The sequence below is a fragment of the Girardinichthys multiradiatus genome, chromosome Y (genome assembly GCF_021462225.1).
Source record: "Girardinichthys multiradiatus isolate DD_20200921_A chromosome Y, DD_fGirMul_XY1, whole genome shotgun sequence".
In the NCBI taxonomy this organism is placed as follows: domain Eukaryota; kingdom Metazoa; phylum Chordata; class Actinopteri; order Cyprinodontiformes; family Goodeidae; genus Girardinichthys; species Girardinichthys multiradiatus.
In genome coordinates this window covers 533776-557816 of record NC_061818.1, presented here as the reverse complement: position 1 = coordinate 557816, position 24041 = coordinate 533776, and the positions used below count along the sequence as shown (strand labels likewise).

The following is a 24041-nucleotide window of genomic DNA, read 5'->3' as shown; positions in this document are numbered from 1 at the left end:
GGTAAACGGACTAATTTTTAAATTTCTCCTACAAGGCCCAGGACTCCTTCCCACAGCCGCAGCCTGTCCCCCCAGTGCCCCGCCCCAGTGAGCTGTACTACAGCCACATCGGTCCAGCTCTGAAGGCAGTGGGGATGAGTCTTGATGTGAGTCGTCGAGACTGGCCCCTCAGTGTCATGAAGGATGTGGTGAAAGAGCTGATGGAAGCTACACCTTCCAACTTGCTGGCAAAGGAGCTCTGGTGTTCCTGCATCACACCCAGCGAGTGGTGGAGAGTCACACAGGTACCTTGTTTGGGTTTTCTTGTATTCTACTTGTTTTTTAAATTAAAACAAATTAAATTATCATATTTTTTAAAGAGCAACACTGTATGATTACACAAAAATAGAGATGCACTGATTGGATTTGTTTTTTAGTAAAGCTCTGTTTCTCTATAAGAACTGTAAGACGATATGAGAACAAACCGCACGTGTTTTTCTTGCCTTCCTGCCATGAGCACCAAACAGCTCCAATATCACGAAAAATCCTCTAATTCCAGTCTCCAGCTGATTCCTTGTGCATCTCTGGAAGAAAGGATTCAAATCCAAGATTCAAATAGTTGCTTTGTAAGTTGACTCTGCTCCTCTGTGCTGCAGTCATACGCCAGATCCACTGCTGTCATGTCCATGGTGGGATACATAATCGGCCTCGGTGATCGTCACCTTGACAACGTGTTGATTGACATGACCACTGGAGAAGTGGTACACATCGACTACAACGTATGCTTTGAAAAAGGTCAGTTAAACTCTGAGCTAGTTTGACGTAAAATCAGCGAGTGATTAAGATAAACTGGGAGTGAAACACTATTAATCTAACTGGAGGGGCCAGATTTTTGAACTGTTGGTATGAATGTTTGCTTGTTTCTAGGGAAGAGCCTTCGGGTGCCAGAAAAGGTTCCCTTCAGGATGACCCACAACATCGAGAGTGCTCTAGGAGCGACTGGAGTGGAGGGTATCTTCAGGCTGTCCTGTGAACAGGTTAATACGCCGTTACATTTCACCTTACTTTCATACAATGCTGATGAAACTGTGCTGAGATCAGATGTGTATCTTCAGGTGGTTCAGATAATGCGTAGGGGCAGAGAGACCCTCCTCACCTTGTTGGAAGCCTTTGTCTATGATCCTCTGGTGGACTGGACCGCTGGCGGGGAGGTGGGCTTTGCCGGGGCGGTGTATGGAGGAGGCGGCCAGCAGGCCGACAGTAAAAAGAGCAAGAGAGAGATGGAGAGGGACATCACTCGCTCTCTGTTTTCCTCCAGGGTCGCTGAGATCAAGGTGGGCTAATCTAGGCTTCACGGCCTATATTAATGCCAGAAATAGTTTTTATTATTTGAATCATTTGCTGTAAGGTGGAGGAAGATGGAAACACTTTGGTGATGAGACTAGAAGCTCTATAAATGTTAATGAAAATACAACACAGAATATAAGACATGTGAGACAACTGTCCACAGTGTGGGCACAGAAATGGTGTCTAAGGTTCTATGTGTACTGTGTCCAGGTGAACTGGTTTAAGAATCGAGACGAAATGCTGGCTGTTCTTCCACAAGTGGAAGAAGCTGTGGACGAGTACTTAGTCCTGCAAGACTTGCTGTGCCAAGGAGAAAAACTACAGGCCAAATTACAGGAGGAGATGGACTTCTTGGAGGGGGCTGAGAACCATCCGGACCATGTGATCCTCACCCTGGAGCAAAGGTCTCAGACAGAACAACATTGCTCATTAGGTGTTTGTGTGAACTGAATGTAGCTGTTAGGGTGTGCTTTTTATTGACTGTTACCTTTTAATGCATTTTTTTATTGGATTGGTTAATTATATTGGGAGACAAGGCAACTTCATGTTGTGTTGTGAGAGAACAGTAACTGGAAATCAGGGTCGTAGTTGTTTTTTGAAGCAGACAATTATTGCGAAGGTAACATTTTGAATGCTTTTTAACATCTAAAGTTATCCTGGTTGCTATAAGCATGGATTCCAGTCAGGGGTTGCGTTAAATGAATATTGCCTCTTTTTGACCGTTTTTTTTTTAAACGGTGACGGAGAAATGTGAAGGCCATCAGTCATTTTGACAGATTCACACCACTGACCACTTGATGGCAAGTGAGCATATTAATTAACTGTTTTCTCACTTGACGTATGACCTCATTGGCTTCACTCAGAAAATGTCACGGCAGCAGAGTGTCCAAAGTTTCTTTAAAAAGCTCAATAACGAAGGTGTTGATAAAAGAGAAACTGATGCAGAGGAAGATGTAGAACGAACAAATGATCCCTCAACAACTGTGGAGCGAGCAAGCGGCAGCAAGGCAGGAGTTCTTCTGGCTGAGGAGAGAGGATGGAAAAATTTTCTGCAACGTGTAAAAAAGCCAATAAGAGAAACAAATTTGTCCGAGGATGCACGAACATGCAGAAAATAAACTCAATAAAAATAATTGCTATTAAATGTTTAATTATTATCATTTCAAAAAAATAAAGTGACGGGCAAAAATAGATTATAAAAGACTTTTTTTTGACTCATTCAGTCAAAAAGACAATGAAAGGGTCTAGCGCAACCTCTGCCAGTCCTCAAGGTCCGGATTGTCGTGCAGCTTTTAGATGTGTCACTTGTCACTGTCACACCTGAATATAAAGGCTGAATTACCTTCTCAGGTTGTGGTCGAATTCCAGTCATTTCCTGACGATGACCCAACCATTTGATCTGGGTTTGTTGAAGCAAAGATGCATCTAAAATTTGCAGGTCATCAGGCCTTAAGGATTGGAGTTAAAGACCCTTGCTTCCAACACGCTGCCAACACTTATAATATTTCCCTGACAGAGATCGTTTACAAACGCTGGGAACACTGCAGCTTGTCTTTTAACTGATAAAGAAGTCTGAACACAGAACTCTGGTCTTAAAAGCTCTTCAATGGCTTCCTGTCTGTCAATGCAGTCATTTTAAAATGTATTGCTCACTTTTAAAGTTTTCAATGGTCTAGCCCCATCCTATCTACGTGATCTCCCCAACCTCCGTGCAGCTTAGAGAGCCCTCTGTTCAACCAGCCAGTTTTTCCTCAATGTTCCCAGATCACAATCATAAATTAGAGCTCATCCAGCGTTCACTGTGGCCACTCCAAGACTGTGGAGACCTTACCTCTTCATGTCTGCACCATTCAGAGCGGAGAATCATTAAAATAACTTGTCCCTGGCCTTTCACTGGTTGAGTATGACACGCTAAATAGGTGTTCCAAAGGTTTTATTCCGTTTGATATTTTATGGTTGAAGGTTGTTTTTGTGAAGCACTTTGGTTAACTGTTGGTTTTAAATGTGCAATTTACTGAAGTTTGACATTGGTATAGTTTATAAAATGAACTAATTCAATCACGACCCTATTCCCCAGCACACTTCTGGTTTAAATAACAAATAATAGCTAAAACATTTGTTTATTACTTGTACTTCACTATAAATAAGTACCATTAGAAGGGTTTTCATGTCCAAATAATAGTATTTTGTTTTGGTCTCATCAGTGTGTGTAAAGAAGAGTGCTACAGATGGGTCATGTGTTGCATGCATAGAAACAGCAAAAACTCTAACCAGTTCTCTGTGTTGTTTGCAGGTACTCTGAACATACCCAGCTGCAGTCACAGCAGAGGACCGTGCAGGAGGCTATTCAGGCCAAGCTGGCTGACCTGGAGCAGTGGATCTCCCAGTACCACGCAGCATTTTCCAGCCTGGAGGCCACACAGCTTGCAAGCCTGCTGCAGGACATAAGCAGTCCCATAGATCTTGGTAAGCCCTGGGCAGAAATGACTGGAGGAGATGGAATAAACTGAGCTTTGTGTAACATTATCTTTTTGGGTTGTTTGCTGTAAATTAGGTTAATTTTTAAAGAAACTGTAGATATAAAGTGGGTTCAGCATCATTGAAACAGTTTTCTCTTTAATATGCTATATGCTTTTTGTCTGTGGTTTAGCAGTTATCAAGTATTTCCTGTAATATCGGTCAGTATTGTAAAATGTGATCCATATAGTTATTTTACTTGGTCATGCAATAAATCTCTGTTGTCCAACAACCTATAGGTCCTCCAAGCTATGTGCCAGCCACTGCTTTTCTGCAGAATGCAGGCCAGGCCCACCTCATCAGCCAGTGCGAGAACCTGGAAGCAGAGCTGAGCTCCCTGCTGCAGCAGCGCCGGACTGCCCTGCGTAGTTGCCTCGAGCAGCTCCACAGCTATGCCACAGTGGCTTTGCTGTACCCACGAGCTACCCTGCTATTTCACAGAGTCCACCAGTGGAAGGCTTGGTTAGAGGAACTGCTGAGAGACATGACAGTAGAGCACTGTCAGCACATCTACAGGCGGTAAGGACTTACTGGATGCTGCACTTCTGGTTCTTATCAAAACTTAAGTCATAAACACAATTTTTTTGGGCTGCAGAAAATGTTTTTGTTTACTACAAAGGATTACAGGCTTGTTATCACTGCTGTGGTGGTGCAAAACATAAATAACTTGTTGTTTTATGTTCACAATGATTTCCAGTGCAGTAAGAACCTCCCATGCCAGCTCTCATGCAGCTCCTGAAATGTACCTTTCTCTCCTTTGTCAGGTATGAAGTGCTGTTTGCCCCTCAGCCTCCCCCAGCCTCCTCCCAGTTTCTGTCCAGTGTGGAGTTAACTTTGCAGCATCAAGTGGCTGAGATCAATGAGCAAATGATGCACCAAGCAGAGCGGCTGAAGGCGGAGGGCACCACAGTAGCAGCTTGCGAGGACCAGTTGCAGGAGATTGAAAACTGCATTGCAGTCTTCCTGCAGGAGAATGGAGAGCCAGGATCCCTGAGCCTCGCTGCAGTCATCACCTCTGCCCTCTGTACCCTCTGCAGGTTTGATTCTTCAAATTATTCATGTTTCTAACCTGAAAAGATAAATGTCTCACTACTATGTTTAAACAGAGTAGCAGAGGAAATAATAGGCACTAATAAAAAGCCTTTTGGGAACAATAGACGTAACCTGGTGATGGAGGGTGCAGCAGCCAGTGCTGGAGAGCAGCTCGTAGACCTGACGTCTCGGGATGGAGCTTGGTTTTTGGAGGAGTTGTGCAGTATGCTGGGGAATGTCTGTGGTCTGGCAACACTGCTACAGCGCTGCCCGCTCCTACCTCATGACCTGGAGCTCCCTGCACCGTCAGATACCACCCAGGCCATTTACCTGGCCAATGCTGTTTACACCTGCCTACAGGTAGGTTTACTTGGAAGGCTTTACTCAGCTGCAACCTAGAACCTGTGGTGAGAACCATTCTTACATTAATGAGTAATATTGTTCAACGCAGGAACTGAACACCAACTTCAGGCAGATTATATTCCCTGAGGCACTGCGCTGCATGATAAAAGGAGAGCCCACCCTGGAGTCCATGTTGGCGGAGCTGGAGCAGTTGGTGGAGCAAAGCTCAGACGGTCTCAGCCTGCAGGGTCTGGCTGATAGTCTGCAGGCCACAACAGGCTTGGACCATGATGGGCAAAGTCACTTCCTACACATCACCAGGTGCACTTTCTCTCCTCCTTAGTTTCATTCCTAGTACAAGCTGCACTGATTGCTCCTCAGCATTTGCCAGGGATGCAAAGTAAGTGTAATGTGTGTAAACTTCTTGTGTTTTTGTGTTTAGAATGCTGCGTGCCCAGTACTCCGAGCTTATCCAGCCTCACAGCCTGGATGGACAGGGCCAAGAAACACCAAAGATGTCAGCCGGTCAAATGCTGCTGGTTGCCTTTGATGGCATGTTCACCCAACTAGAGGCTGCTTTTGGCCAACTCACAGAGAAGGTAGTAATGGGCTTTTCCTCTTCTGTAGTTGAATGAAATCCTAAACTCTCTGTCAGCGCTAACAGTTAAACATGATTTACCAGAGTGGGTGCAGTCCTAAAGAAACCATCCTGCCCCTTTTTTCACGTGTTTTAACACTTTGAGGTGGAGGTCTGGACTTTGACTGGGCCAGTTTATTGGTTCTTTTCTTACTCAGCCATTCGGTTGTAGACTTGCTGTTGTGTTTAGGATCGTTGTCCTGTTGATAGACAGATGTACTTATTTAGACTGGTTGATTAGTTTTTCCCAGCTTCTTCCTACTAAATGCCAGTGTGGAATCAGTTGTGTGGTTTTGAATTTGAGGTTAGATTTAAATAATTTCTGGACCATTTTTCATAGACCCTCATACTATAATTGTTTCCTCTCCAGATTTTATACTGCTCTTTACTCTGGAGTTAAAACACCAAACAGAAAGTAGTGACACCAAAGTTCTTATAATGATGCACTATACCATTTTCTCTGAATGACTCTTAGGAACCGGTTGCTCACATAGGACGGTGTTCTAGTTTTATTTGTTCATAGAAATGCTCATTCTCAGGGTGCATCTTTTAAAAACTAGAAGTTCAGATGTTTCCACTAGTGACGTGGGTGAAATATCAAAGGAATTGTTGAAAGGAGTCACACTTGGCAAAGCACTACCAGTTACAATTGTACGTCTTAACGCTGATGTTTTCTAAAAGAAATCAACTTTGTCCCACCTTCCCTTTCTCCTCTTCATCATCCTCAGCTGAGCTCTTTGGAGGTGCCACTGTCCTGGAGGAAGGTGGATGTTCTGAGGGAGGCTCGGGCAACACAGCTCAGCTTATTTGACAGCCCGAATCAGCGCCAGCTCTTGGAGGAGGTGTTTTTCCTGAAGAGACTGCAGACCATCAGAGACTTCTTCCTCCTCTGCTCATCCTTTGCTCAAACTCTGTCTGGTGAGAGTTTCTCACTTCATCATCTACAACAATCTCTCAGCAGCAACATAGTGCCTTTTTAAAGATGCACTTCATCTCCTACGCAGACATTTTAGCTGTGGAAGACTAAATGGCAACTTTCCATTCATTGTCTCATCGGGTCTGTGCTGTACTTGAGGATTTCCCAGGTTGGATGGTCTTGGTTGTTTTTCTAAATTGAATCTACTACCTTGCCAGGTACCTGCCTACCGGCTGAAGACCTGATCCCTACAAATGGACCTGTTGGTTTGGGGAAGCCTCTGTACCGACGGCCCAGTGGCACAGGGTCAGGTGTAGCAGTGATCAGCGAGGAGCAGATGATCCGCCCCATCAAGGCCTTCACAGCTGAGTTTGTTCGCCAGATGCTGATGGGTCTGCCCAGTCAGGCCATTGGTCTGGCCCTCTGCAGCACTCTCTCTGCTCTCGGTCTGGACGTGGTGGCTCAGGTGGAGGCAAAGGACTTTGGTGCAGAGATCAAGGTAGGTAGTATATTCAGCTTTTAACAGCTTTCATTCTTGTTGACTGTTATTAACATTATTATTATTATTGCGGCCTTACAGTTAATAAGAAAAAATTCCCATGTTGGGTCCCATGAATCTCCTAAAAACAATTTAATCACAAAATATTGTATTAAATTTGCCACTTTCTGGTTCCTCCATGACTACTGGGATGGTCCTTTAGCTTTCTATAATCCAGTTGGTCTCTTCTCCAACATGTGCTGGTGTTGGAGCAGACTGCCTGTCATTGGTGAGTTGGTACAAGACAGTCCTAGTAAACTGGACCATGTACTGATGAGATATAGAGAGAAAAATCACTTTTATTTTACAAAACGAAAAACTGTTTGTAATGGAAAACATTTTAAAGTCAATAACAAAAAATGTTTTGTTGTCCTGCAACACTTTTTGCTGTGTTGTCATTAAAATGTGTAATTTATTAAATACTTATGTTGTTATTGAATGATTAAAATTATATAGATATGAACCATATAGAAAGAAATCACTAAATAGTAGATCAAGAATGTATGGAGGAAAAACAGATGTTATGGGGTTCACCTCTCATTCTGTTCCTTAAGGAGAATAAATACACCAAATATGTTTCCATACCTGGTGAGTAATCATGGATAAATAAGCATGATTTCCAATGTCAAGCAAAATAATAGATATTTTTTTATGATCAATTTGCTTTAATTAGGTTTGTGAGAAAGGCTGACATTTAATTTTCAGATGGTGTCACCACAGATCAGTCAGTGGTTTGTTCTGTATCCTGGTTGTGCAGGTTTCTCTGGATGAGCTTTGTAAAAAGGCAGTGGAGCAGAGTCTGGCATCAGGCCGAGTCTCCCAGCTGCTGCTGAACAGATCCACAGTCCTGGCCTCTTCCTACGACACAGCCTGGAAGAAAGTTGACCTACTGAGGAGGTTGGACATTAATCTGGAGGCTGCAAAGGCCAGTCTACAGAGGAGCCAGCTGCATACTGCAATGTTTCAGGTACAAACAGAAAACTAATTCTGCTCCTCTGGTTTGGTACTCAAGCCATGGTGTCGTTTAGCTTCACGAACACTGAAAATACCTCTCTAGTATGGAGATGTCTTGTTGTTGGGAGGATCACTGACAATGGTTTCATCTGAGTCCCAAGTTTGAACCCAGACAGTTACTGCATGTCACTCCTCTTCTCCAATTTTCAGATATTTACATGTCCACCTTCTGTTGGGATGTTGTTTACTTTATAGCCATTTCTTAGCTACTACTTCTTAGCCAACAATGAGGCCTGGCTCTTCACTTATGGCATTCCTGCCTTAGTGCTGAGGTTTGGGGTCTGTAATGGTTACAAACTAGATTATTAATGTCATCATAGCTGGCCTCCACCTGATGTGTGTGTGTGTGTGTGTGTGTTCTTGTACTTGTTGCTGAGTGAGAACCATTTTTTGTATTTTTATTGCAAAGTGAGGACATTTTGACAAAGTGAGGACATTTTCCTGGTCCTCACTTTTTCAAATTCCGTTCTTGGGACAGGGGTTAGGTTTAGAACTAGGATATGAATTGAGTTATGGTTAGGGTTAGGGTTAGGTATTAACTGGTTAGGGTTAGGCACTAAAAATTAAGGAAAATGAATGGAAATCAATGGAAGTAACCAAAACGTCCTCATAAAGATAGTAAAACACGGATGTGTGTGTGTGTGTCCTCCTCTAGTGGCAGCATGAGGATGTTCTTGGTCCCAACAATCAACCACTGAGTGTCAGCAATGCTCCTCGCCCTGTGATCCTCAGCAACATGAAGAAGAAGCTGTACAGGCTGAGTCAGGATGAAGGAGCCATTGTTGCCATTCAGGTCAGTGCCTGTAGTGATTGGTAACTAAACCAGACGTGTCACAGAGATTACATCACACGTGGCTTCTTGATTAGAAACAGTGTTAATAATTCCTGGTACAGTGAAGCTGTGAATAGTTTGCGATGACCAGGTTTTTGGATAAAAACAGATCTATAAAGAGAAAAGTCAGTATGTACACGTATTGTACAAAATCTGCACTCAGTACTTGCTCAGGGCTCATTTTTGCATGAGTTACTGCATCAATGCAGCATGACATGGAGGACATCAGCCTGTAGTTCTGCTGAGGTGTAATAGAAACCAGGTTGCTTTGATAGTAGCCTTCAGCTTATCTGCATATTGGTTCTGGTTTGTCTCATCTTCCTCTTGAACTGAGAAAAAAAACTAACCATATATGCTGATTTAATAAGCTTATAAGATTTTACAGTTCCTTTTAGCTGTGTTTCTACTAATGGGAGCCACAGACCAAGACTTCATGATACCTGCATATGTTTGCAAGTTGGTGCGCTACATTGCTAGTTTGGAGCAGCTCCCACACTGTCAGTGCAGTTTTTCTGCTGTATTTAACCTGATTTCTGGTGAGTTACTGAGATGCTGCACTTTTCTAACACTTTACAACATTCAGGGTGACTTTTGTTGGTATGTCTGAGAGGCTAGATCACTTTGAGATCTGGGGATTCATTCGCTGTAAACAATAATCATCAAAAGTAATGGAAGTAAACTCTTAAACTAAGGATTTCACTCTAGTGAATCTATATCATTTCCTTTCTGAATTAAATTACTGAAGTAATGTTTTGAATGATATTCTATTCTTTTAAATCTACCTGGTATAACCTTTTGTTGAACATTAAGTAAATAATACAAAGTCTTTGCAGCAACCATGGTTTGTCTAAGATCTTTTTTGATGAAGGAAAATGTTTTTTAAAGAACAACGTGAACATTGTCCTTTGACTCATATTTTCAGGAGAAACTGGTTTCTCTAGAGGCCAGCATTGAGCAGCGTTTGAAGTGGGCTGGTGGAGCCAATCCTGCATTGGCTCCAGTCCTGCAGGGCTTTGAGATGACAATCCGAGACAGACGAGCCATGGTGGCTAGAGACAACCAGCGTACCAGCCAGGTAACACTGCTTTTGTCATCATGCTCTGTTCACCTTTGTCTGATATTTTAAACAACACTTGATAGATGTTTCTGCATTTGGCAGATCTTTTCATCAAAAGTGACTTACTAGTAAGGTCATATCTAAGCTAACGATAAGCTTCTTAGAAGGAAGACTACTAGTCAGGTTCTATCAGGGGTGATGGTGTAGAGATACAGTGCAGACTTCAGGGGAAGTAAAGTAGATGGGGTTGGAGCAGTGTTGGGAACGTTACTTTAAAAAAGTAACTAGTTATAGTTACTAGTTCCTCCAAAAGGTTACTGAGTAACTCAGTTACTGCACTATCAAAGTAAGTAGTTACTAGGCATAGTAACTATTCAGTAACTTTTTAGAATCTAAAATGATGTTACTCACCAGAAAGCCTTTTCTGTTTGCAGAGCTGGCGCTGGCCGCAGCAGGGCTCCGGTTGTTAGCCACAAGTGTTGCGAGGTTTTTTATTAGGCTGGAGTTGCTGGTCACAGACGGGGATAATTTCTTTGTTCCCAGACATAACTTGCAAATCACATGTACATTTTTGCCTTTAACTTCAGCGAACGTGAAATATTGCCTATACTTCGAAAGTTCGAATGCTGCCTCCATGGCATGTTTCTCTCTTGCTGTTGGTTTACTCTGTGTGGTGAAAACCCGCCTACCTGATGCCTTCTCAGCCAATTGGCATCACATATGCCCCCCAACCTCCTGCTTTTTTCTTGAAGAGCTTTGAAAAACATTCGGTGGAGAAAAGCAGATCTCTCCGCAGCAGCAGACTGTGCTCTTATTAAACCCCTCTTATTGAGTTGTAGTAACGCATCGTGTTGCATTGTACACATAATGGCGTTATGGAAATGAGAAAAGTAATAAATTAGATTACTTTGTTACCGAAAAAGTAACAGTTACCAATTTTTTAACGCTGTTACTCCCAACACTGGGTAGGAGATGCTTTCAAAAGACTGGATCTTCAAGAGTTTCCTGAAGATAGACCGGGATGCCCCGGTTCTAGTAGCGCTTGGTAGGTGATTCCAGCATCATGGAACGTGGTCCCTTGAATCCTTCAATGGACGCTCTGACCAAGTTGTGATATAAGCTTTTGCGAGAGCATTCAAGTAGAGAACACATGAAACAAAATGCTAACATTTGACTTCTTTTTTTTTTTAAGGTCACCTTCTTATGCTCCACCATCCTTAACTTTGAAGGCCTCCGGATCCGATCCCCTGAGGCGCTCAGTATGGACACAGCTCTTTTTGAGCTGCTGAAGCGCTGCCAGCAAACCTGCTCATATGCTTCCCAGTTCAGCAGCACAGTTTCTCCATTGGAGCTGCAACTTCTACACAGACTGGTGGGTTCTCCCTTTTACCTAAAATTAGACTCAGTTCCCTTGAGATGTTATGCTAAAATGTTTTATTGATTTTGGGTTGATAACCATTTTTTTCCTGTTTTATCATTATATCCAGCTTCTGCTGTAACTCCTTTAAAATGATGGATCTAAAACCTTGAGTCCATTTTGGCTTTGAAATCAAAACCAAATTTTTCTGTCCGTTATTAAGAACTCTGCACATTTCCACAGGGTCCAGTGGTAGACCTGCCAATCGGAAGTCCTGATTGGCTGAGCGGTGCACAGAGGCAGCTGGAGGAGGAACTGAGTATCGAGCGCAGGAAGCAAGAAGAGCAGGAACAGCAGCTGGAGGCCTGTGGAGAGACACTGCAGCTGCTGGTCGATTCCATTAAGACCATTCTGTCTAACCACAATCGCCAGCTGGCTGACGTCAAGCATCTGCTGAAAGCCATGGCTAAGGTACCTCCATCATGCAGACTGGAGCACATTAGTAGAAATCCCTCATACATGTTGCTGCATATTTCACCATGCCTCCTGAAAGGATTCATAGCCATTGGACTTTTTCACATTTTGTCATTTTACAACCACAAACTTCAGTGTACTTTATTGCATGGTGAAAAAGTTTTAAGTGTGCTTGTATTCAGCCTCTTTATATTTATACTTTCTCTGTACTTCCATTGGCATCTCATTTGGACTATCTCTCTACCAGCTTTGTAAAATTACAGACTAAAGCATCTCAGCCTCAGTCAGATCGGATGGAGAGCGTCTGGGAACATAGAGTTTCGAGGCTTGCCGCAGATTCTCAGTTGAATTTTAAGTCTTAATTTTGACTGAGCCTTCTAACACATGAATATGCTTTGATCTAAACCATTCCTGTCCTGCTGGAAGGGAACCTGCTGAACCTCCATCCCAGTCTCAATGCTTTTACTGCCTCTAACATGTTTTCCTTCAGAATCCATCTTTCTATCAACTCTTACTAGCTCCCTTGTAAATTGGTAAATTTAACTTCTTATTGCGTTCTTGCCACTCGTTCACAAAAGTCAGATACGGAGTTCACTGCCAAAAGTTGTTCTGAAGGTGATTGGTAGTTATGGATTTTATTTAGGTGTATCAGAATTAAAAGGGACTGAATACATATGAACACCATATATCTGAAAGTTTTATTTGTAACAAATGATGAATACCACATGTCATTCTACATGCACATCAGAAATGTTTTATTTAGTGTGGATCTGTCACAAATCCCCAATAAAACACGTTGAGGTGCGGTTTGAAGACTGTTGCTAGGCTCTGATACCACATGTTTGTGCCACACAGGATGAGGAAGCTGCACTAGCAGATGGTGAAGAGGTGGCATACCAGGGCAGCGTACGTCACTACCTGTTGGAGTACAAAACTTGGCAGGACAACATCCAACTCGTGTTGTTTACTGTGGTCCAGGCCAGTGGACAGCACCGCAACCAGGAGCAGCTAGATCTGCTGGAGGACATTCCTGCTACCCTGAAGGAGCTGCACACACAGAGCCAGAGGTACACACACACACACTCTGACTTCTACTGCTGTACCGACTTTGTTTCCAGTTGACAGATCTCTGACTGATTTGTTTGTGTCATAACAGTGTTTACAATGGCCTGGTGGGCTTTGCCTCCCCACTGGTGACTGTCAGAGAGGCTGAATGCTCCAGTCCTGTTTCTTCGGCTCAGACGAGCTTTGCAGCAGGTATGGTGCTTAAACAGTCATGGGAGGCAAAAGACACCTCAGATTAACAAAGGCGCATTAGAAATGAAACTGTCAGGTATGCAATAAAAGGGTATCAGGCAGCAGTTTACAGAAACAGATTCAACAGACATGAACAATTCATTTTTCAGGTTCTTTTTTTTGAAGAATTTTGGTCCACTCTTCTTCACAGTGTTGCTTTAGTTTTTCAGGTTTGCATAACACTATCATTTTTCTTTCAAGCTGAGGTGATAAATTTGGGGCATTGCAAATATCTTGTTTGATTTTTAGCAACTTTCTGATGCAGATTTGGTGCCTTTTAGCATCGTGTTTGAGGGTGCTTCAAGCTTATTCCATCAGACAGATGACCTCTGATTAAAATCTAGAATAGTTGGGCTGACAGGTTGTGGTTGTATTAACTTCAAACTGGGACATGATGTGGACCAGATTTACTTTACCCCTAGGCTCCGTTTAATATTGTTAAATGGTGGCTGATGCTTCCACTCTCTGGCTTTTATCTCTATGTTGTTTGGTTTTAGCTGTTCGATGCAGTGGAGTGAAGACACAGCCAGACTCCATGTCCCAGAATGCACGCAAAGCACTGCCTCGTAACCTGGGAACCCCCACTGATACCCCACCTAGCACTCTGGTGATGAACAGCAAAGGTCTCAACCCCAGCCCAAAGAGGGCTGTACGAGACCCGAAAACGGGTCGAGGTACTAATCCCCACTCTCTTGCCAATGCAGCTGACTTCTGGCAGTACATCCTCTAAAAACAGTCTGACCTTTGTTTTGAACATGCCTCTGTCTTTGTTGCAGCTGTGCAGGAGAGGAACTCGTATGCAGTCAGTGTGTGGAAGAGAGTGAAAGCGAAGCTGGAGGGCAGAGACATTGATCCCAACAGAAGGATGAGCGTCACAGAGCAGGTAAGGCACAAAGCACACTGCTTTTATGAGGGGTTTAAACCAGCTTTTATATAAATACAGTTTTCATGTTTTATGTTAGAAATGAGGTCCGTTACACTTCCTCAAACATGCACTACTGTGTTGCTCCATCACATGAACTCTTAATAAATACACTGTGATGTTTGGTTGTAACATGACAAAATCTGGAAACATTTATGGAACATGAATATGCAACTTGGAGCAACTGTCAAATTTTAGTCCACAGTCACTGGTAGATGAAATGGTCACCATTCACTAAGAGGGCTTAAAAACAGCCATCTTCCAGTCAACAGATTAGTAGTTTGCACACTGAGCCCTTCACATTCCCTAAGAGCTGCAGATCAGTGTGTATGAATGAGGAAATGAATCATGGGGAAGTAGGTGCTCTCCAGCTGTGGTGTCAAACCTTTTGCCACTTAAGTCAAATCGTCACATCAAAAGTACTTAAAGAACCAAAGAAATGCTGTTGTTGGAGAAATTGAAATTAAAGTAAGTGAAAATGAATTGTTAGAAAAGATGTATACTTTCATTGACCCTCCATTATAAGATTTTAATTTGTAAACATTTTGCCCTAATTAAAAATAAAAAGTCTCCTTTTGCAATTTTTGTTATATTTAAAAATGTCTTCATAGAGAGAAAAGACTAATTCCTTGTTTGTCTGGAATAATTGGCATATAAAGCTGATTCTGATTGTGTTGTTGCAGGTGGACTTTGTCATCAAAGAGGCTACCAACATGGACAATCTGGCCCAGCTGTATGAGGGCTGGACAGCCTGGGTGTGAGCACTGTGCTACTTCATGTCTATGGTCCAGCGAAGGCTTGGAGATCCACCAGAGTCCTGCGGGACTGGGGTGTCGGAATAGCAGCACCGGGCCACCCGAGGGGGAGGAAAATGGGAGGCGGAATCTTAGTCCGCCCTCCTAAGCTCCTGGGCATCCAAACTGGGGCAGCAGCCTCGTGGCATCGCTGCAACCACACTCCCCTTCAACCACTGGCGCTCAGGCTAGTGCAACGCTTAGTGAGCCTGCTGACCCACCCTCCTTTTAGGAGTTGGGTCGGGTAAAACACTGCTGTCGGAAGGGGGAGGGGGGAAGGAGGAGAAATGCCTCCTAACCCTCCTCTTGGAAATACCTTCCCCCTCCACCTGCATAGCTCACTATATCACGTTTTCCCCATAAACATCCTGTTGCGCCTGTTGAAGTCTGTCTGAGGGCGGGATGCAGCAGGAGTGAGCCGTTCACCTCTGAAGCAGGGGTTTACTGGGGTCTCGGATGGATGGGGCTTTTCCATGGCCACATTTGTTCTTTTCTCTAATCTTCTTCCTCAGCAACATTGTGATCCTGATTGGCCAATGGATGATGCAGTTAGGTATGAAAGATTAAATTAAAGGTTGATCAGGAGTCCTTGAGCTCCACTGACAGCCACCTGGTGTCTAAAGTGAGAAACTATAATCAAACTGGGCTTTGATCGGTAGAACTGTGAAGATGCTGACACACTTGAGTGTCATGTTTGGATTAAAGGATTAAATTGAGTCCTTTTTTGCCACAGCAGAACTGTTATTTTGGATTAGACAGAAACATCCTGTCATGTCACAGTTTTTGGTGATCTCAGAATAAAAGCAGTTAGTTACTTAAACAAGGACCTCTTAGTTGATCATTTTCCCGTCGATCTAGATCTTTAGTCTGTGCTGTGCTTTGTAACTTTCTGTAAGAGTAGATTTCTTTCCCTTGTTTTTTTTTTTTTTTTTTTTTTGAGCTGCCTGTTGCAATTTATGAATCTCAACTTTTCCTCTTACATTTTTAATCGGAAACGTTATGTTTGTGGTGACGGTGAAACGTGTTTATTCTTAAATCTTTTACTGAATTCTGTTGGATGCCAAATAAACGTGGAACTGAGAACTGTAAGGTGTTTGTCACTGTGGTCCTCTCCTCCTGTTTTAAATTACACCCATTACCAAACTGTTTGGGGAATAAATATTGACATTACGTTAAGCATGTTTAAATTTCATTAGGGTGACAGAAGCTCCTTGTTGAATAAACCAACAGCTGTTGATTCAAAGATCACATCCAGCCATCAGCGCTTCACCAGCATGCAATAATCTAAACACAGGATATGAAGCCCCAGCTAATCCAAAGTCATAACCATGATGGTAATCTTGTGTAAACTGCAGAGCTGAAACGTGTGTCAGAACCCCTGAGGGTTGATGAAGCCTCCGGCAGGTTAATGATTACTGGAGCTTTGCTTATTTGCCGATCAGCCTGGAGCCACACATCAGACTGACGGGGAGCTGCTGGAAGGGAAGCCATGTCTGGGCAGCGTGTGTGTGTCTCAGATTTTCAGGAAGAAGCCAAAAGGGTTCTTCCTAAAGCAGTATATGACTACTACCGCTCAGGAGCTGATGGGCAGACCACGCTGGCCGACAATGTCTTTGCCTTTAACAGGTACAACAAACTGATGGTGTCTGCAGAACCCAGAGATTCAGCATGGGGGCAAAGGTGGAGCATGATACGGCAGCTGCCATAGGTCTCAGGTGGTCTGGTACATTTTTAACTGTGTGCAAACTTTCTTTTTTTTACTGTGACTTCCAGAGTTTTCAGGGTGTTTTAAAGACTTTAAAACTGCCCTGGAGAAGTTTGGACAAACATTTGCATTTCCATTTTTTTCCCCCAAAATTCATCTTTTAAGTGGAAACTAGAAATTCTTAAAAAGATTGACTTAAACAACCAAAGGATTTTCCTGTTGAATGCAAGAGAAATGTTACTTTTTGGTCTCTTCACATAAGTCCTTGAGTTAAAAGGTTTAACTGTTGGTTTTTAATCAGCGGAGAGCAAACTGTGCCTCAGGTGATGGAATATTAGAGGCTTGGGTTGGTCACAGTAACTGGAACACAAAGTTGGATCTCAACATAAAAAAGTGAATGTATTTCAATAATTCAGTTCAAGAAGTGCAACTCTTCGATGCATTAATTATACCTAATGATCAACGGATATTTTCGATGGCTGTCTGAAGTGTGAACCTGAACAAGAGCAGCCATATAGAACACGGGTTGTAACAGTCCTGTCAGTGGAGACAACTGGCTAAAGATAAATAACTGAGTTAAGACTGTGATTTGGATTCTGGAAAATCAGGAGCAAAGGGGTCTACAGAACTGGGGGGGGGGGCATGTATTGTCACGGGACCTCTTGGATTTTTATGCCTTAGGAAAACATGCAGGTCCTTTTATTAAACTTCTTTTTTAAAGGAATATACTGAAAATGTGTTCCCTCTTGTTAATTACTGTGAAAATGTGCTTGTGTCATTGGACCTGCACCAACCCGCAGGTTCCGGATTGATCACTGAAACCCAGGTCATCCAACCACTCACCTTCAGCCTTCTGGAACCTTGCTGCTGTTCACATGTCCCTGACGGGTTTTTTTGTATTCAACTCTTCTTTTGCCTTTCCTGTTTTCAAGCCATATTGCTTTAGACTTTCTTTCCTGACATTTCCATTTACAATCTGAACATTTTGCTATGCCACATTACATTCTTACCAACTAACAGTTCTGTTGTTGGAGTGATGTTTCCCATCAGTCTGCCTGCCTGTAATAACTCATTACAGATTGAGTTGTGGCCTAGTGGTTCGAATCCCACAACCTGCCACTCTGGGTTCCCTGAGCAAGACCCTTAACCTCTGAACGCTCACCGGGGGCCGTACAGTGGCCGCCCACTGCTTCCTAAGGGATGGGTTAAATGCAGAGAACAACTTCCCCATTGTGAGATCAAAAAGAGTATTTTATTTTATTTTAACGTGCAATCGCTCGGTGAACTGAAGGCACATTAACATATTGTCTTGTTTAGAAATATAAATTACTGGGGTTTTTTTCTTGTTTTTCATAGTTAATCCAACCAGATGATATTCATTAGTTACATTTTACTTCATTTTTTTTTTTTTTTTTTTATCTGTTAAAATGTTCACTGTGCTGAATTCAGATTGTATCATGCTTGTTCTTCTTTGCTTTGGGTCTTGTGTAGTACTGATTCTTTTTTTCAGGGGTCTTGCATTAAACAATGAAGAACATGAGTGTATATTTTGAGATGGACATTTATGAACAACACACACAGCAGATAACTTAGGTGTTTGTGTGTGTCCATTTAGGTGGTATCTTATGCCCCGTGTGCTGAGGGATGTGTCCATTGGATCTGTCTGTCTCTGTGCTGGGCCAGAAGCTTAGCATGCCCCTCTGTGTTGGATCAACAGCCATGCAGAGAATGGCTCATCCTGCAGGAGAGACCGCTACAGCTAGAGGTTAACAAACAAGCACAACATATGAAGCTGGGAACACAGTAGGAAAGGATTCCACAATCTGAGTCTATAAAGTCTTAGGGATGTTTTATGGACACCTGCTACCTGCTTTACTTGGAGCAGTGTGAAAAAAAGCATCATCCTCAGAAAAATATTTGTCTATCCAGCATGCAAAGCAGTAGGAACAGCAATGATGCTGAGTTCCTGGGCTACCTCCAGCATAGAGGAAGTGATGTCAGCAATGACATCCTCACCATACACCGGGGGTGTCCTCTGGATGCAGTTTTACATCTACAAAGACCAAGAGCTCACTCTGTCATTGCTGCGCCGGGCAGAGAAGGCCGGATACAAGGCTGTCTTTGTTACCGTGGATACGCCTTACCTGGGAAAGAGATTGGATGATGTGCGCACCCGTTTTAAAATGCCCCCACATTTAAGGTAGGATGCAAAACCAGGATCGTGGTGAGGTTCTGTCAAATTCCATCATCAGGACCAAGATTACATGACTCGGTTCTCATTCCTGTGTGTTTTCTTAGAATGTCAAACTTCTCCTCAGCCTTGCTGTCCTTCTCTGAGGACGACTATGGCAATGACAGCGGTTTGGCTGTTTATGTTGCTAATGCAATAGAACCGGCTCTTAGCTGGGACGACATCACCTGGCTGAAGAAGCACACACGCCTACCTGTGATCATAAAAGGCGTTTTGAATGGTAAACACATGCAGAAACACTAACGTTAAACCATTTATCATAAAGCACTGTCAGTATCAGTATTCACACTAATGTGCCAAAATATGAACCTCTGGTGAACAATAACAATACATGCTGTGTTAGTCATTCTTTTAGTCCCAACAATCATTGAATGCAGAATCAATGTTTGGAGAGATTAAGTTCACTGAAAGGTCAAATGACTGATTTGCTGTGTTTGGTTTCTCCAAGCACTGAGCCTTAGAGGTAATGCATCCAGAAAGTATTCATAGCCTTGTTCCAAATAATTCTTTTCCAGTGTTTAAGACAACACCCCATAATGAAACAGTGGAACATAAGGTTCTGCAAATTTTTTTACAAACAATGAAAAAAGAATGCACAGAAGTATTCACACCCTTTTCCATGACACTTAAAATTGAGCGCATGTTCATTCTGTTTCCACTGATTTTCCTTTAGATTCTCCTGCATCTTAATTAGAGTCCAGCTGTGGTAAAATCAGCTGCTTAAACATGATCTGGAACTGATGACGCCTGTCTACATAAGGCCTCACAGCTGACCCGGTTTATTAGAACAGGAACCAAGCCAAGAAGTCAAAGGAATGTTGTGTAGACCTCCAAGAAAAGATTGTGTCTAAGCACAAATCTGGGAAAGGTTAATTATCCTTTCCCAAAAGCGTTGATTACCCCACAGAGCATCATTAGGAAATGTAAGAAGTTTTTAACCACCAGGACCCTACCTACATATGGGCCTTCTGACCAAACTGCGTAATCATGGAAGAAGGGTCTTGATCAGACAGGTGACCAAGAGGCCAGTGGTCACTAAGGCTAAGCTCCAGGGTTCTCTTGTGGAGATCTAACCAGAAGGTCCACTGTTGCTAACACACTCCATCAGTCAGGTCTTTATGGTAGAAGGACCAGATGGACATGGTAACCCTTTTGGATTTGACCAAAAAACACATTAGAGAAGGTCAGATGAGGAGAAACAGATCACAGGAGTTCTCTGGTCTGATGAAACCACAACAGAACTTTTTGACCTGGAATCCCAGTTGGTAAGTGAGAAAAAAAGCATTGCTCATGACCTGGCTAACACCACCCCTACTGTGAAACAGGGTAGTGGCAGCATTGTGCTACAGGGAGGGTTTTTCTGGAGCAGGAACTGGTCTAGAAAACCACATGGCCAAGATGACAAAGGACTGGCTTCAGCAGCAGTCTGTGAATGGCCCAGCCAGAACCTGGACTTAAATCTGAAAAAATATCTCTGGAAGGGGCCACAGCGGTGGAGCGCGCAACCCATGTATGGGGGCTACAGTCATCAACACAGCCATCAAAGTACCGAGGAAACACTTATTTTTATATGATCCCTTTTTGTTGTTGTTGTTTTTCATTTTTATTTAATTTGCAAAACTCTCAAAATGCTTTATTTACTTTGTCATTTTGGGATATTTTGATGGGGAAAAGAGAATTTAATCATTTATGTATAAAGCTGTAACACAATGTGGAAAAAGTTAAAATTTTTTGGAGACATGGAAGAAGAACTTTCCAAACCTACAACATGCTGCCCTATTCTTTTTATTGAGAAGGAAATCAAGCTTTATTAATTTAACTTGTTGAAGGTTAACATTTACATGAACTCTGTAGAATCTGGAGCTATTTGTTCACTAAGATCCACACACATGGCTTTAGTCTGTGACAAAATAGCTCTATTACAATAATGCTGTATAGAATGGTACAGGGTGCAGTGATCCTAACATATGGGACCTACATGGTCTTAGTCTGTGCATATGACAGACATTCAGAAGTAAAATCTGTAGCCAGTGACTGACAATGAGTAACTTGTTTGAGCTTTCTGTAGGTCAGGATGCTGTCCAGGCTGTGAACTATGGGGTCAGTGGCATACTGGTGTCCAATCATGGAGCTCGACAACTTGATGGTGTTCCTGCAACGGTCAGTGTGTGTGTGTGTGTGTTCTTGTACTTGTTGCTGAGTGAGAACCATTTTTTGTATTTTTATTGCAAAGTGAGGACATTTTCCTGGTCCTCACTTTTTCAAATTCCGTTCTTGGGACAGGGGTTAGGTTTAGGACTAGGATATGAATTGAGTTATTGTTAGGGTTAGGGTTAGTTATTAACTGGTTAGTGTTAGGCGCTAAAAATCAAGGAAAATGAATAGAAGTCAATAGAAGTAACCAAAACGTCATCATAAAGATAGTAAAACACGGGTGTGTGTGTGTGTGTAGCTGGATGTGTTGGAGGAGGTGGTGAAGGCCGTACAGGGTCGTTGTGATGTCTTCATGGATGGAGGAGTGAGGCGAGGGACGGACATCCTCAAGGCTTTAGCTCTGGGAGCAAAGGCTGTCTTCATCGGTCGCCCTGTACTGTGGGGACTTGCCTGTCAGGTGAACAACCACTTCCCTGATGCAGGACTGTGTCTTCCCTAGATGCATGTTAGCCTTACTTAATCTACCTAGAACAAATCTTTTGTCAGTGTTGGCTAAAAGTCATAGATGGCTTTTAATGAAACCTTTTCATCTGCCCTGTCTTTGACCAGGGAGAAGAAGGAGTCATTGAGCTTCTGGAACTTCTAAAGGAGGAGCTCCGACTAGCTTTGGCTTTGTCAGGTAGCACACATGGGACATATTCATTTGCTAGGAAAAGTATGAACTCCCCAACCTGCTGAGGCACTATAGGGACAACATATACTGTATGTAGGTTAAACACCATGACAGTATAGTGTGGAGAATCTATTTCCCTGGATGGAGTGTCTGTTGTAGGAGAGCTATTTTCACCTTTTTCAAGTGGGTGTACATATTTATACAGAACCCTGGCAGTAAACATATTTTTCGGTTCTAATAGGTAGTCTATAGTGCCTTGCATAAGTATTCACACCCCTTCTCTAAATCACATATCTTTCACAGGTTAAAAATGTTTACGTATTTTATTGGGATTTTATGTAGACCAACACAAAGTGATGCAGCATTAAAACAAGGAAGAAAAAGTATGGAAAGGCTTTTCATTAAATAAAAGATTGGAGAAGTGTGGGGTGTATTAGTATTAGTACCTCTAAATGGTAAATGGACTGAACCTATATAGCGCCTTTCCAGTCATACTGACCACTCAAAGCTCTTTACACTAGAGCCACATTCACCCAATTACACTCACAAGCTTGCACACATTCATACACCGATACACAGATAGGTAGGCAACTTGAGTATAAGTGCCTTGCGCAGGTGCATGTGGCAAGAGAAAAATGGAATCGAACCGACAGCTTCCAAATTACAAGACAACTAAAAGCAGTCATATTCTGTAGAACCTTATTTCACTGCAGTTCCAGCTGCAAGTCTTTTGGGGTATGTCACTACCAGCTTTGCACATCTACAGATTTAAATGACTTTTACCCATTCGGATTTAGTTCTGGAGATTGGCCTGGCCATTCTAACTCATGGACATGCTTTGAATCCAAACCATTCCATTCAAAGTCTGGCCTTATGCTTAAGGTCGTTGTCTTGCTGAAGGGGGAACCTCTGCCCCAGTATCAAAGCTCTGCAGCATCCCCACAGCATGATGTTGCCACCACCACCACAGCCTACCATGGAAATGGTGTGTTCAGGATCATGTGTAGGGTTACTTTTGCACTTCACATGTAGGCCACAAAGTGTTACTTTTGGTTTCATCTGAGCTCCTTTATTAAAGTGAAATGCAATCTGCAGCACATTTAGGAACATGTATAAGTTTCTTTCTTCCTCTTCACAATTATGCACTACTTTGTTTGTCCACTGTTGCACGTCACTACAGGATCATGTAGTTTTTGCACCTTTAGACAAATTTTATTCACCAGGGCTAGAACAAAAATGGTGCTTTGGAGCATAAAGTCTGTTTTTCACTGGTCTATCACATAAAATTCCAATAATATACTTGGAGGTTTGGGGTCATCACTTGACTAAATTTGAAAAGGTTCCAGGGTGTGAAAACCTTTACAAGGTGCTCCTTATATGAAGCCGGCTATGCTAACTTGGGGAAATCCATATGCACTACTTTAAATCATTGTTAATGTATCAATGAAATGTGATTTCTGACCAACACACTGACTGTGTGCAGGTTGTCGATCTATATCCAAGGTGAGCAGGTCCTTGGTGAGGAGAGTGAACTTCACTTCCAGGATGTGAGAGAAGAAGCTGCTGCTGGAATCCCATAATAATCCACACTTGATGGATCACCCAGCATGTCTCGTACCTAATTGGTTCATTATTCATGTGTCTGGAGTTGTTTGACAACATATACATATGCAAACAAATCATCAAATCAAATGTGTCTGACTAAGGTGTGCACATATTGGGACTAATAGGTCTGGTAATACGAAAAACATTAGGAATTAATGCTAACAACAGAAAAATGTTGAACTGTTGTTTTGGTTCCTTTCACTACCGTTGGGTCAGAGCTGTGATTGTTTGTAACTTGTCCATCATCACCTGTGAAGTAAATCAGAGCACTGATTAAAGTGTAGTTTTTACTGATGGTCATACTATACAATAAACATCTTAACACTACCTGCATATTTTTCATTTAGTTATGTTGTTCTCCAACCATGGCTTGTGTTGTTTCAAGAAAAAAAAGGAAACATGGCATGGACTCAGATTTATTTTACTTTACACAAAGACAATTTCAAATTGGTTCAAGGAATCCCCACTTAGTATTCCAGAGGTCTGACCAGTTTAAATATGTAATGTTTTAAACTAAAGATTGTCACAAAACAACCAATAGAGCCCTTTAACTTTCGAGCAAACATGCCAATGGCCGCTACAAAAAGTGGGCATCTTGG

General features: G+C 42.5%; 2 protein-coding genes across 2 annotated transcripts in view; both read left to right on the top strand.

The window, feature by feature from the left end:
- Positions 1-16143, top strand: part of LOC124864453 (serine/threonine-protein kinase SMG1-like) — an 82302-nt gene extending 66159 nt beyond the window's left edge. Inside the window, exons 42-64 of the mRNA XM_047359235.1 lie at positions 36-284; positions 636-774; positions 907-1016; positions 1095-1313; positions 1537-1730; positions 3620-3792; positions 4083-4362; positions 4608-4880; positions 5001-5235; positions 5327-5538; positions 5660-5816; positions 6583-6772; positions 6989-7269; positions 8066-8275; positions 8978-9115; positions 10077-10229; positions 11404-11583; positions 11812-12039; positions 12898-13109; positions 13199-13299; positions 13836-14012; positions 14115-14221; positions 14944-16143. Coding sequence (XP_047215191.1) covers positions 36-284; positions 636-774; positions 907-1016; positions 1095-1313; positions 1537-1730; positions 3620-3792; positions 4083-4362; positions 4608-4880; positions 5001-5235; positions 5327-5538; positions 5660-5816; positions 6583-6772; positions 6989-7269; positions 8066-8275; positions 8978-9115; positions 10077-10229; positions 11404-11583; positions 11812-12039; positions 12898-13109; positions 13199-13299; positions 13836-14012; positions 14115-14221; positions 14944-15021 — 4296 coding nt within the window. The 3' untranslated portion in view covers positions 15022-16143. The remainder of the gene's footprint in view (positions 1-35; positions 285-635; positions 775-906; positions 1017-1094; positions 1314-1536; positions 1731-3619; positions 3793-4082; positions 4363-4607; positions 4881-5000; positions 5236-5326; positions 5539-5659; positions 5817-6582; positions 6773-6988; positions 7270-8065; positions 8276-8977; positions 9116-10076; positions 10230-11403; positions 11584-11811; positions 12040-12897; positions 13110-13198; positions 13300-13835; positions 14013-14114; positions 14222-14943) is intronic.
- A 385-nt stretch (positions 16144-16528) lies between these two features.
- LOC124864454 (2-Hydroxyacid oxidase 1-like) lies at positions 16529-23769 on the top strand. Its single transcript, XM_047359236.1, is given in 9 exon segments — positions 16529-16680; positions 18375-18410; positions 18412-18524; positions 18689-18959; positions 19058-19230; positions 21079-21170; positions 21463-21621; positions 21774-21843; positions 23321-23769. Coding segments are annotated over 9 exon segments (1119 nt in total). The 5' UTR covers positions 16529-16543; the 3' UTR covers positions 23389-23769.
- Positions 23770-24041: the final 272 nt, after the last annotated feature.